Source organism: Patagioenas fasciata, chromosome 3 (assembly GCF_037038585.1).
Source record: "Patagioenas fasciata isolate bPatFas1 chromosome 3, bPatFas1.hap1, whole genome shotgun sequence".
Classification (NCBI taxonomy): domain Eukaryota; kingdom Metazoa; phylum Chordata; class Aves; order Columbiformes; family Columbidae; genus Patagioenas; species Patagioenas fasciata.
In genome coordinates this window covers 42,586,775-42,601,336 of record NC_092522.1, presented here as the reverse complement: position 1 = coordinate 42,601,336, position 14,562 = coordinate 42,586,775, and the positions used below count along the sequence as shown (strand labels likewise).

At 37.1% G+C, this 14,562-nt stretch overlaps 1 protein-coding gene across 3 annotated transcripts in view; it reads right to left on the bottom strand.

Annotated features, from left to right (window-relative positions):
* SMYD3 (SET and MYND domain containing 3) overlaps positions 1-14,562 on the bottom strand; it is a 404,221-nt gene that overhangs the window by 339,213 nt on the left and 50,446 nt on the right. For all 3 annotated transcript variants that reach the window (XM_071806198.1, XM_065835829.2, XM_065835830.2), the window contains exons 3-5: positions 10,848-10,955; positions 9,710-9,767; positions 7,998-8,134 (exon numbers count right to left, since the gene is read on the bottom strand). In XM_071806198.1, coding sequence (XP_071662299.1) covers positions 7,998-8,134; positions 9,710-9,767; positions 10,848-10,955 — 303 coding nt within the window. The remainder of the gene's footprint in view (positions 1-7,997; positions 8,135-9,709; positions 9,768-10,847; positions 10,956-14,562) is intronic.

Below are 14,562 nucleotides of genomic sequence, written 5' to 3'. Positions count from 1 at the left end.
GTAATGGTAATTAAGTCCCTGGCCACCTGGATCCTTTTCAGTTCCACACAGCATTATCACAGCTCTAGACCTAAACCAGAGGGAGGAAAAAGTGAGAGTTACAAAATAGCTTGCACTACCCTGCCATGTATTACTCCAGACTCTTCTCTGTCTTCTTATTACTCGCAACTTCGCATGACAGAAAAGGGGTCAATTGAACAAAAGGCGTACCCTCTTTCCTCCCCCTCCACCCCTCACACCACCACCCCAAGGACACTCAAGACAGTGCCTTTTCTAGAAGCTTATGCTTTCAATCAGATCTGAATTAACCTCCTTAAAAAACAAAAAGCAGTCTTTACCCTACCCTCTACCCTCCAAAAACGACACACAACCAAATTATTACAAATTCTACCCAAACATTCCTTGCTTTAGAACTCTCCTACCCTTTTTTCTACATCTGGTGTTTGTTATACTACAGGTAGTTCATAAAACAGATGGTGCACACAACTAAATGAGGGGACCTGAATTATACCATAAAACCAGTTTGAAGTATTGTAGTCATATGGTCTTACTTTCACTGCATGAAGCTTTATTAGCAAAAGCTTATATTTTAATTGTAACAACATTGCTCTAATTTAAAATCAGATAGGATGGCTAAAGCCGTGTTTCATGGTCTGGTACAATATTCTATTGCTCTTGAAGGTAAATACTGTGACCAAAAATAAAGATAATTGCTATGGAAAATTATCTTCCAAAATTATAATTCTATAGGGAAACAACAGAGAATAACTAAACCTGAAAAAATCACATTAGACAAAAAAAACCAACTTCCTGTAAAGATGCAACTTTCATTTTTTGAAGTAGAGAGAAAGGAGTTCTCAGACTTTATCACCTTCATTCTGGAGTACTGCTGCACCATTTTTCCCCATTTTATTCAGATGTTTACTCTTTTTTTTCCCTTTAGCTTCCATGTACACCATTGCTTCCAAAGATTATGCACGGTGGTGACTACTTCCTCCTCGATCTTGACTTTAAGAACACCTAGTTAACCAAACACAGGGAGACCCTTAGCAGCAATATAGAACTATTTCTGCAAAATTAAAAAGATACAACCCAAGACATAGGCTCTTATTCACAACTGTTCCTATTCCAATTGTCTTCACTCTTACTCATTGCTACATTGTGGAAACAAGCAGCAGAGCATGACTGCTACACGGTGCAGTAGGAGAGATGTGATTTAGTTCTGATTGCCCTGTAGATCTCTTATGAAAAGACAGATATATATGACCGCTCTCTATTAGCCTTAATTTTCTTCCTTAAAAATGACATTAGTCTGCTACACAAGTAAACTATAAAGAATCAATGCTAAATCATCTTCAAATTCTTTCTGAGCCTCATCAGAAGCACTATGCAAGTGAAAAGCATTATTGTCACTTAATAAACATGCAGAAATCATAGGCAAGAACATCAACTTCAGAATTTCTACTTACTCCTACTCTTTCAAGAGTAGTAGAATTGATGGGACGAGATATCAGGCAGACAACCCTACGACCCTAGACCAAGTGAATGAACCATTAAATTGCCTCAAGACTTTCCCTACCTTCGCTCACTATAAAACAACCTCCTGACTTTTTTCCCCTCCCTGTACTTAAAAAATATCACCATTCCTCAAAAGAGCTGAGATGCAAAACAAAAGTTATGCCAGAAGTTATTCTGCATCACGGACTTTTTCTGGTGCAGTACTCAGCTCCAGGGGTCAAGCAGCTCTGCCCATCAGCAGACACGGGCTCATCCAGGCTTCTGTGCAGCTCTTGAACAAACTGAAGGCATGACTACCTTGGCAAGAAGCACATGCAGGTACCTGAATCTTTCTAATGGAGTCTTTCTACTGGATCATCTTGAATAAAAGTGAATTTAAAATGCTGAAGTTAAAGTATGCAAACAATATTCAAATAAATCTTGGCAGTTTGCTATGCAGCATGAATGAGTGCTTAGTTTTCTCCTAATAACGTGTAGCTTTTCCCATTTCCTTTTGGCTTTAAATACTGCAAAAGCAGAGGCTGACCTTAGCATATTCCCCTCTTGCTAGCTAAGACAGCCCCTCAGAATCAACAATAAATGTTAGGAAAGCGATTACTCATGTCCTCTGAAAACTAATATGAAAGTCTACCAGAATGAGTTTTGTTATGCTCTTGCAGAATACACTGGCAAATGAGTACAGAAAAATTCTCCTGAAATTATTTAGGCAGTAACTGAGCACAGTATTTCTGATGACCACAAGTCAGTTCTTAACAGCTGTAAGTGTGAAGCTTTCAATGGCTTAAAACTACACACAGAGAGAACAGGAGAGGACACACTGTGACCATATTCCCAAATGAAATTTTATCAACAGAAACACTAAGTCAGTAGTACTTTAGATAAAAAGACAATCACAGATCTCATGTAATAGACTTAAAAATGGCAATAGTCAGAGAAAAAGGTTGTGATGTAGTTTGACAAGCAGAAACATATCCTTCCAACTCTAAAATGAAAATAAAAGACTCAAGAAGATTAACAAACACATCATATGTTGATCATCTAGGCTCAACCACTGTTTCAGGTACAACAATTTCTGTAAATTTCACACCTTTGGAAATAAGAAAAAAAAGAAATATGAAAAATGAAAAATTTTTTGCAAAATAGGTTCCCGGGCCATGACTAAAAAGAAATTTCTCAGCACTGGTCTGGTCTTCAGTTTACCATAAACACACAAGTTCGCACGAGACAAGGTAGTACCGTACATCAGCTTTGAATTACACAAAGAGCCATGATAGGTATACGTGGACATGCTTTTGTTTTCTCCAGAGGGGAAAAAAACCAGCTACAACAAAACCACCTAACACAAACTGAACCAGTGCATCCACAGTTCATTAGATTATCAAATCTGACATCAGAAAGCAACCTTCACCTGTATGCCTTTAACAACACTTGCTCATAACTTTACTCTTAACTTTATACTAATATTTCTTTTTACTTTCTTGATAGAAATCACTTTCTGTGCTAACATGGATTACTAAGTCAATTAGAGAACCCTAAGGAAGACTAACCTACTGAAAGCGCTGCTAAAGAATATCTTGACCAGGCAGACATATCTGGTCTTCAAAATTCTTCTCAGAAAACATATGCTACCTGATTCCCATGAGATTTGAGTGACTAATGTGAAGATCAAACATACTTTTTCCAGTCATATCACTAAGTCAATTTCCTTCAACTTGCACTTAAAAAGATAACCGAATAGACTATAATAATTTAGTACTCAGACTTTACAAAGGCCAAGTGACACTGCTCAACTCCCAGTTCTCTTCTGCCTATTCAGATATATACCAAAACGCTTTTAACAAGATTTTTTTTAATTATTACTAATACCCTTTATGTTGAAAAGAAACTCTTTTAAAGCATTGAGTGGAATAAAAAGTACTGAAAACTTAGAATGAAAAGTAAAATATATTTAAACTTTGATAGGCAAAATAAAAGAAGAATTTTAAAGAGACCGGGGCACTTTGTCTCTTGAGGGATGTATTTCTGCATTTACAGTGGCCTCCTTATTTCTTCTTAAGTTAAAAATAAAATCAGTTATACCAACAGCCTAAATGGACAACTGGTCTTTTGATTAAAGCTGTCTGTGTGGACACGGAGACTAGCAGACAGCAAACTTGTATCTCCTCTTCACTTTCATTTTAACTTCACAAACCTCAAAAAAAAGAAAGGTATTAATAGAAATAAAACAAAACAAAAACAACACACACACACAAAAAAAAAAGCCTCAACAAAACCAAAACAAAATTATCTGACATGAAAGATGCACATGTATTTCTAATGTATAGACCTGATCTCACTCTGACATTGACCTGTGTCACTTCTAAACTGACCCAAAAAGGAAAGAGTAGGACAACACATGAGAAGCGGGTGGTGGGCAGCACACACCACCTGCATAAAGAGGACTTTCAGCTCACACATATACAGGTTTGTGGCATCTCCAATATGCTGAAGGAAAGCAGCACGTCTACTGCCAAAGTAGAATCTGCTCATAAGAAAAAAAGTGGCAAGACTGGAACTGCAGGAAAGAGTAAAACTTTCAGAAAGCTAAAAATTCTCTCTCTAATCCCTATCACCCCATGTGCAACTAAGATATTGTCCAGAAACCAAAATTTTGTACAGCAGAAATATTAGGGAGACTGCTATTTCAGGAGTAAAATATCATCTCTGCCTTATGGGGTTCCCAAGAATCTTCAATCCAGCATCTTTTCCCCAAAAGTCTGTTATCAACTGTTTCATCAAAACATCCTTTAGAAATATTTTCCAACAAAATTCTGGGTTAAGATTACTAAAATGCTCTACGAGCCTGGCACATTACAATTCATTAACTGTCACTGGATTTTTACTTGTTTTTCATGACAGAATTTAAATACATCTTAAAATTTTATAAGTGTGAGGATCTGAAATTAGCAGATTTTTAAAATGGCTACCATTTTACCTAACATCAGAATGTCATCTTATTATTATTAATTGAAAAAAAAAAAAAGCTCAATTTCAAATTGCTCGGACAATTTTGAAAGGCTCAAAAATCTCAATTCTGATGTAGTATGAGTAGTTCCAATTCTATGCAAGACATCAAGTCCATATTTGGTCTAAAACAAGTGTTCTTAGGCCCAATTCCAGTCAATACAATCACACAGTTTTACAGTCAACATGGTTGGTACAGACTTCATTCAGTGTCTTCAGTAGTTTATATGGTTCTGTCTGCTATTAAGAAAAGAACCGTAAATGCATACAAAGATATTTAATTCTTTATCTCACATACGTTTAACGTCCCACAGCCTTCCAGGCCACCTCCTCACACATGTAAGTAAAAGCTGGAGAATAAAAAGCAAGGACTGATTTTATCTCAAGGTTATGGAAACATCATTAAACCATAAAACCACAGTGTCAAAAATTTATCTTGACATTAGAAAACATCTCAGTGGAGTTAAAGCCTTATCACGTAATTAACTGCAGATAATTCTGTTTAATACTGAGGATCAGAATTTTAAAACAGTCACAACCTTGATAAATGGCATGTTAAATAAACTGGAGCTTCTGAAGAGTGATCAGATAGCAAGAATGAAAAAATCCAGCCCAAAGACAGTTGACACAAAAGCAAATTGTCTAGTAAGGACAGGACAACACTGTCAAAAAGAAAGGTACATTACCCTTCCAAAACACCTCCCTATCCAGTACAGCTGATATTTTCCACAGGTCTTACACAAACGAAAAATACATTGGCAGGAAATTCTGTTCCCATGGAAAGCAATGGCAAAACTTTCTTTGATTTTTGATTGGAAGTTCCCACAAGTTTGCACTGAAGGGGTCTCAGTCCATTGAGTGTCACAAGCGAGTGAATAAAACTATAATTAATTTTCACAAAGACAAGAGCAGTGGCTAGTTGAGAAGAGGACTGTTTAAAAGAGCTTCCAAGAAGCTCTTTTGACCTAAATCTGGCTGGAGATTTTTCAAAAACTATCTGGCACTTAGTATCTCACTGCAGGAACGTTTTTCTCTTTTGTCTGACTGTCTGCTTATTTTCCTTCTTGAGTATCCAGCACCAAACAGGATAAAAAGTGACCTTTGACTGGATCTGTTTGTGGCATGCAATAAAAAAACTGATCCAAAGAAGTTCAATGTTAGAATAAGCACCTACTGAACTTGAAAGGAATGTTGGAAGAGGTTGGGAAAACCAGATTACATCTTGAAGTCATGTATCTGCAGTATTTCTTCATTCTATGACCACACAGAGAAGTCATCACAGCTGGTCTTTTTTTAGAGTTACACTACAGAGAAAAGGCCACGTAAGTCTTATCAGAGACTTTACACTTCTAAAGCCTTAAGTTTAACCTGTGGGGAATAAGCATCCCTATTCAACTTTGGGAAACAAATAAACAAACAAACAAACACACACACACAAAAAACCACCAAACAAAAAAACCCACACCATACACAGTATTTTTTCCATTGACATTCATCTTATCCTCCAAACAACATTCTATGGGGGTGGCAGAAAATGCCTGCTGCTATCTCACTAGGGATGGGGGTACATTAAAACAATATTTTAATATAGTGCCACACTTCGTAACATACTCATCTGAGAACCAAACTAGGAGGGCTATAAACTACCACGTGGAAAACTGACAACAGAACTTTCCAAAAAGCATTGTGTTTGACAGAACTCCAAAGAAGATAGTAATTTTACTCACACATAAAGCATATGGGTATATCTAGTCCACAGCCCCATTCTCCCAACCAACTCACCTGTTCAGTCAGATTCTTCTGCCCCTTCTGTCAATTCTTTTTATTATTAGTGATATGAAGTACCTGTACCCATGAAGATCTACGTCATTTGCCCTCTATTTTCCTGTGGCAGACTATCACAAAGACTGAGTAACATGAGTGAAAGGAGGAAATGAGACCTACTTTAATGATCTGAGAGCCTCTGAATTTCCAGAAGAACAAAAAAACAAGAACAACTTAAAACTCCGTATTTTACATTACATCCAATGGGGTAGGGACAAATTCACAGTCAGCATAAGGAATACACTGAGTTAAAAATACCTTTGTGATAATAAAGCTACAGTGGGACAAATGTAGTTAACAGGAGCATTCCCAGTTCTCCAGTTAACAGGATATAGAGCTGGAAAACCTTTACTTTCACTCTATGCTTGATGCCCACTAGTATCACCTTGGTAAAATACATGGGAGGGAAGAGTAGGTGAACAGATATGTAGATGCCTGTGCAGGTGTCTACATAAAGTATTTTAAAAGCTTCCTTATTTTCTTCATCAGTGCTTCAATATACTGAGCAACCATCACACTGCTCCCACAATGCCACCACAGCCAACCTCCCTCTTGAGCTTATTATTACACCAAGAGCAACAACACACATAAAGAACTTCTTACAAACTCAGTTCAAGCCAGTTAGGCAGTGATCACCTCCTGATACTCAGTCTTACCTTCAGCTGTAAAAATTCTCTAAACCAGACAGCACAGTGTGTATTTCATGTGAAATGCATCTGACAAAGTTGAGACCAAACCAGCATAACACAAAACAGTAAAACAGTTTGAGTGGAGACTAGGTAGTACACAAAGTAGAAAATTGTATATTGCATTTTAAAAATTCCTTTAAAAGAGGCTCTTCCTTTTGTTTATATCAGAAGAAAAACATCTAAGAGTTTGACTGACTTCATAAGAAAATGATTACTAAAACATGCATGAGTTAAGATAAATCCTATGGCAGAATTTATCAATCAATTTGAAACAAAAAAATTAAATCAAGTTAAAACAATGAGTATTCTCCATATGAAGTACTTCCGCTAGCACTGTTCAAATGAAATAACACATGTACAGCAAAAGCCAACAATATTTAGTTAGTAACAAACATTTTACCTGTTGTGGAAATTAATTTCAAGTACTTCACATATAGCCTTTTAGAATAGATGATCCACATGTCCCCTGAGAAAGCAGTTGATGGGACACAGTATTGTCAAGAACACCCACCAGCACTAAATAACCAGCACTAAATAACAAAACAGAATGGGAGTATATCTGCAAATATCAGAGATTGCACTTGCAGAAAAATTCTAGGCTGAAGGGTGATGTTATATGCTCGTTATCACTGTGGAAAAATCACTTAGGTTGATTGACTCAGTTGTTTTTGAACTGGTTTGTTTTTTTAAGGCAACTTTTCTTCCCCAAGAGCTTTAACATGATAATTTAAAAAGGTAAAAGAAAAAATATCCTCTGGCAACTGCTTGAATTTTGAAGTGTTACAATTATATACAAGCTATACTTCTGCTTAAATAGTGTCTGAATAGAAAAAAAAGTTTTATTTCACTTTGCCATATATCACATTCTGGATGTATCTTCTGAACTCCCACTCAAAAAATAAATCAAGAACACACTGAAAGGATAATTTATGAGTTGCCAAGTAATCACGGTTTAACACTTACTTTTGTGAAGATCTGAAAAAAGTCAACTGCAGGTGGCAAGTAAGATGCATCCTGGATCTCTGTTTTCAGATACAGTTGCAATGTCTGTGCAAGGTGCCTGAGGGCATCTTTCATTTCTTCACTTAACTGCTCAATATCTTAAGGGTAAGGAGAGAAAAAAAAGTATATCAAGCTGTGAACAGAACCTTTCACCAACATTTTGAACGTATCCAATGGCAGCCATACAGTCTAGACATTTACAGTCCCAGAATTAATCTTGACAGAGGGCAATTTAGACAGAGGGTGGACATTTGTCATTTTTGTGACAGCTACCTATCAACACTCAGAAGAGTTTATCAGGTTGCTACTGCCAAGTCATATGAATACAATGGTGAGTTAAAGATCAAAAGCTAACAGACAAAGCAGATGCAAGACATTACATACAAAAACTAGGCATCTGGGTTTGTAACATTTAAAATATGCTTATAAGTTTATGCAGCAGCACCTTTCCCTTTGCAGCAGTGTGTATATTTATACTGTATTCTCCATAGATGTGTCAGAAACACTTTGTGCTGGCAGATCAAAAGGCAAAGTATTTTAGAGACAAAGGTAGTTTCATACACAGCAGGTTATAAATGCCATGGATATGGAAGAATATTAAGCAAATATCACTTTATTAAGTACTAAAGCACCATTATTCATGCTTTACAGATCCTGAAGCAGAAAGAAACATAGCGCCTTATTTTCTAATGAAGTGATTATGCTCACCTCAGGCCACTGATAACACGTGGAAAACATAGTATTTGATAAGTGTATGAAACTTTGTATGCTTTTATTCAGTTTATATGTCACCACACTGAAAATCACCTATGCATATAAAGTAAAATTGAAAAGTAACAGTTTATAAAGGACACTAAGACAGCTTAGTGACAACAACAATTTTCAAATATTTGGACTTCCACGGGAAAAAAAAAAATAATAAGAGTTGAAACACTATCTTCTATTATACAGATGCTTCCTGAGAAGTTCTTTTGCTTCAGAAGTTCACAGCCTGTATTTCTAGTTCAGGTGATTCCCTCCAATGAAATATTTTCCCCTGTATAGTTAGACCTCTAATGAAAATGCTTCTCTGACTTTCCTATGGATTCTACCAAGCATCAAAGGAAAGCAAACCCTTATCAACATCATCTGTAAATTGTGCAGTATTTTAATGAGCATCCCTGCCTAACTGAATCAGTTGAAACTTGTGAAACCACAAAAATAATATCTGTGCAATTTTATCTTTTTATTCCCCATTGATAGGTCAGGTAGAAAGACATACACATATGCCTTGTAAATTTTAGATTTTTTCCCTTTTTCTGAAAATTATTTTGAACTTTATGCAATAACACAAATATTTTTCAAGTAAATCTCAAATATATGTGGTTTTGCGTATGTATATAAAAATGTTGCCACTGTGTGTAAATAAGGCAGACATCAGGTAAATTAAAAACCGATCAGGTAAAATGTACACTGTAAAATGAGAAAAAAAATATTAAAGCTAAGAAATCAGGTGGGAGTTTTGCTCAAAAATGACACACGTTTTGTCCTTCATGACGTTTTCACAGGTTTTGTTTTGGTGCTGTTATTCTTCAGAGCAGACCTTCAGAAGGCAAGCTACAAGAAAATCAGATGGTCATTCTGTTAAGCAAAACTTGGAAGCATTTCCTCCAATATGGTTGGCAATTACTTACTTGTCTGAAGATCAGAAAAAGAGTAGAGTCTCTCAGACAGGCATACTGATTGTCTAAGCTGGAGAAAAAGAGATAAATAACACTTACATAGCTTGTTTTATCTTGAAAACACTCTACAGGATTGATTATTCAATGTGATATGCCTGTAAAATAATTAGGTAAGGCTAATAGCATCAACATAAATCTGGTCATTCCATATTTGCTGCAAGCTATCATAAAAATACTAATTTTTTCTCAGCGTTACAACACTTTTTTTAACTTCAGCAGCTTACCCTTAGTAATTACTTTGGCCCTTTACACTATAATTGAAAGCAATTTATGAGGTTAGCAGTCTCAGATTTCATGTGACTATAATTAATGCACAGTATAGCTAGGTACATATTTGCCCTTTAAAAACAGTCATGTACACGGTCTTCCCAACAACATATAAATTAAGATATTAAATAATATTTTATCCCCTCAGACCACAACAAATGCACATGTTTTTATCCAAGACAGTCAGCACTGTGGCAGGGCCAGCAAAAAATATGGGCAAATCCTTTTTGATTTACAATCCCACACAGTCGTAAGCTGCTTAACCTAACAGAAAATTTAGTCCACATAAATTAATCAAAGCCATGGGAATGTCAGACACCCAGGACTTCTAAGAGAGTTCAGGAAAAAAAAAAGTAACTGAGATTAAGAGAACCCAACACTGAAGGCATGGCACTGTGCCCTCTAATGGAAGGGGTAGCCAACAGTGTTTCTGTCCTTACTACTAATCCAAATAAGGCTGAATGAAGTTCCCAGCAAAGTTAATGGAAAAGCCCCATAACTTCAGTAATATCAAAGAAAAAGAGCATCCCTCTGCGCTTCCCTTCTAGGCAGAAATAAGTTTAGAATGCTACCACATAATCATAGGAAGAGAAAGTCGATAAACTGGTCCCTCGGGCTTAATTATGTCCATTTTAGTATCTCTTGATCCTTTGAGCATTTCTGTAAATTAATCAGCAATCTTGTAATGCAACAGGCAGTCCAATTTTTTTCAGCAAGCCCAGTCACTTCAGCTTTCTAGCTTTTAATTACATTAAAAATGTAGAGTGAAAAAATATTTATCTGAAAGTGCTACACTGAATAAATTTAGAAGAGTATAACTTACTAGTTTAAAAACAATCCTGCCAGCAAGTCTGACAGAATCCGGAGGAAAGTTAGGCTTGATGTTCTTAAGACACCTGCATTCTTGCTTGTGGTCCAGCCAAGCTTCTTTCTAGCAGGATATTTTTTAAAAGGAAGAGAAAGAAAAAACTGCATGTTATTTTACATAACATATATACTACTTATATACATACACGCATATATTTATATATATAGTTACTTCTATTTATATATGTACACAGACATGCTCAGCCTCACCATGGGCTGGACCTGGGGATCCAGAACCATAGCAGCATCACAGCCACTGATCCAGGCTGGGAGGGGTGGCTTCAGAGCCAAAAGTCAGCTCCAAAGGACTGGGAAGGGGACCTTCGTTGGGTACTCAGGTCCACTGATTTTGGCAGCCTCCAACACAGGCAACTTTGGATGCTGACTTCCAAAGAAACACCAGCACACACACTTTGCCAGCACAGTCTAAGAGCGCAGCTGTGACATGAGTGTTGCAGAAAGGGACAGGCTGGGTTAATCCACTCAAATCAACTCCATCACACTATTCCTTCCTCTAACGTTACTAATTGCATAACTGATAATGCGGACACTGGAGCTACAGTGGTGTGGGGTCACGACACAAAAGTATCACCATTATCCTATCCCAGAATCTAAATTCACCTTCAAGAAAACCTAAGACAACACAAAAAAACTGTATGGTCAAGTTCCCAGTCCAGTTCTTTTGTGATAAAAACCTCACTTCATGCTGCAGTCTGACAACATAATTCATATCATACTTTTAACATTTTATCTGACATCTTTAATGCACAAAAAGGAACATACGTCCTCAAGTTGTGCCAAGGGAGGTTTAGATTGGATATTAGGAAAAAATTCTTCATGGAAAGGGATGTGAGGCATTGGAACAGGCTGCCCAGGGAAGTGGTGGAGTTGCCATCCCTGGAGCTCTTTAAAGGCATTTAGACAAGGTTCATAGGGACATGGTTTAATGCTAGAGTTAGGTTATGGTTGGACTTGATCCTGAAGATCTCTTCCAACCAAAATGATTTTATGATTCTGTGATCCTAACATGTAGAGATAGAATGAAAGCTGTATAGAAAACTGGAAGAAATGCCTTCATTTTTTGTCCCATGTTCCTGCTATACAAATTATTTTCTTTATACAACATGCTATAAATGGCATTATCAGCTTAGTTCAAATTGGTATCACCATTCCAGCTAGCTGAAATTTTTATTAGATAAATAAAGGGGCTCTGATTCTCATTTCCTTCTGGCAAGGAGAGATGGAGTTGCATATTTCACAAGATTGGAGAGAACTAGAAGGGATGCTAATGTTTCCTCTACTATCCTAATTCCATCAACATACACAACACTCCAGGCATGTGTTCACACTGCAATCAAGCCCACATAGGCCTTCAGAGTCTATACACTTTACCAAAATGCAGATTCTCTAAAACAATGGTCAAGTTTTCCATGCTGCAGAAACCATTCCCAAAGATCCCTGAACTGGTAAGGCATTTATGTTCACAGCTAGGAGGACCAGTGATGACATTTGCAGAGTTCAGACCCGGAACGGTCACTGTAATCAAAATTTATCAAAAGAGAAATATTTTGGTTGCATGTTCTACCTGAACTTGCAATTTTTGTTTCAAGGGCCACTTTCATCAGAGTAGCAGCCAAAGACTAACACTTCCATTGCAGAAAAGAGACAGGATGACAAGGTGAAGAAAAGCTGCTATATAGTGAAATAAGTCTCATTTTCCCCACTTCCTCATTCCCCACAAACCAGTGTGGAAGAGAAATGATTCTTCAGCTAAAGTAACATGTTGGAAAAGACGGTCAATTTCTGATCAACGTTTTTCTTTTTTTCCTTCTGTCTTCACAAGCCGAAAATTCTATGTCAAATTTACAAAAACTCCAGGCCCATCTCATTAACATAGTACATATTTGCACATTTTATTTATATAATCACAGTGTATGTTTGAAGGCACCCAGCTGTTTCAAATACTTTTTAAAAGCCAATTGAAAACACAGGGCACAACAAAAAATTGCTACAATGACAAGAACTCAGAATAACCAAGGGTTTCTGAAGGTGACATTTTCCCATAGATAACACAGTAAGGAGAAAGAAAAAGAAAAAAAAAAAAAGCCTAACTCAGAAAACAGCTTCTGTTAGGTAACTGCCACACAGAAAATGATAAAATGTCTAATACAAAGAAATTATATGTTCAGTAGTGAAAAAAAAACAGAAGGGAATGGCAGGGAAAGGTACAAGTGCACATCACACCTGTAGACGCTGACATGTTAGTTTCAAAGATTACAAATGCTATCACAATTTTTTTTCTTAAGCTTCATTTAAGTGGGGAAATTGTTTCAGGTAACAAGGTTTCAGCAACAGTATCATGTATTTTATTTCATTCAGGTTGTTTTCCCCTTTGGCTTACACATAATAAATAAATTGGACTTTTTCTTTCTTTCAGATACATGGGAGATTTGTGATTTCATTTCCTTTATCCATAACTCTACAAGGGGAAAAAATGACACCAAGAAGACATTAATCCAAATACAGTTAGTGTCACACACTGTCTGACAAATTAAAGTTAAGTATCTAGTGCTGAATAGAATTATTCTTGTCTAGAAGAAACAAGGTCATGCTTGTAAATGTCCAGACATCACTCTGTGTAATGTAATTATATTGGCATTTTTATCCCACTTAAACTAAAACTCTTCTTTGGAGTAAGCCTTTATTTTACATTTTTTTTCCCCGCGTACATGTTGCAAAGAATTTCAAACATGTTAGAGGTGACATCAAAATGATTAATAGCTTACCCAACCAGTAAAGCCCTAATGAGATGAAATATGCAGTACCACATAGCATCATATGCCACGTTTCTTTGAGATGCATTCCCATGTGAGAAGAACAGTTCAGAGAAGTGTCTTCTGCAGAACAGTACTCAGGCTGAAACCAACGCCAGAAAGCACTAAGTCTGAGCCCCCTTCAGGAGGAGCGCTGGAACAGGGACTGCATTTGCTGCCTCCCAGCTGGCTGGGGAGAGATAGAAAAGCTCCAAATGCATTAAGTATAATGAAATTCAACAATATGTCTTCTCACTACCAATAAAACAATGATTAAAAGTACAAAACAATACGAAACCATGAAGATTTGTAACGCTGGAGAGACCTACTATTGTCTCTCACAATAATTATTGTTGGGCTTACATTAGTTTGGCAGTTTTCCGTGGGCAGTTTTCTTAACTCTGCATAACCTGACTTTCAGTCAAGGTTTTTATATCCCATATCCAGCTGGAGTATTTATACTACATTGCAGAGGTACAGCCACCTGGTATGACCCTTCTCCCTCCCCAACAGGGAAGACCTTCCCATTTTCCAATAGATTTTTTTTTCCCCCTGTTAGAAACGAACACTATCAGAAAGAGACAAAAATGAGTACATAGTGCAGGGCAGTACCCAGCCCTCCGCCTCCAGGCTTCACTACACTTAGTAACTCAGAAAGAACATCCCTCCTGCTTATCTCCTCCCAAACCATTGTCTCCCATCCAAGCTTGGTGTGCAGTTCCTTTGGCTTTACCCAAAAAGTAAAGGCTCAGCACCCACATGCCATAGTAGCTAGTGCAGCTGTTTACTGGTGGCAGATTGAGAGGCTGGCCCCCCAGACGAGCCCCACAAAAACACCAGTGCAGCACCGGGTTTCAC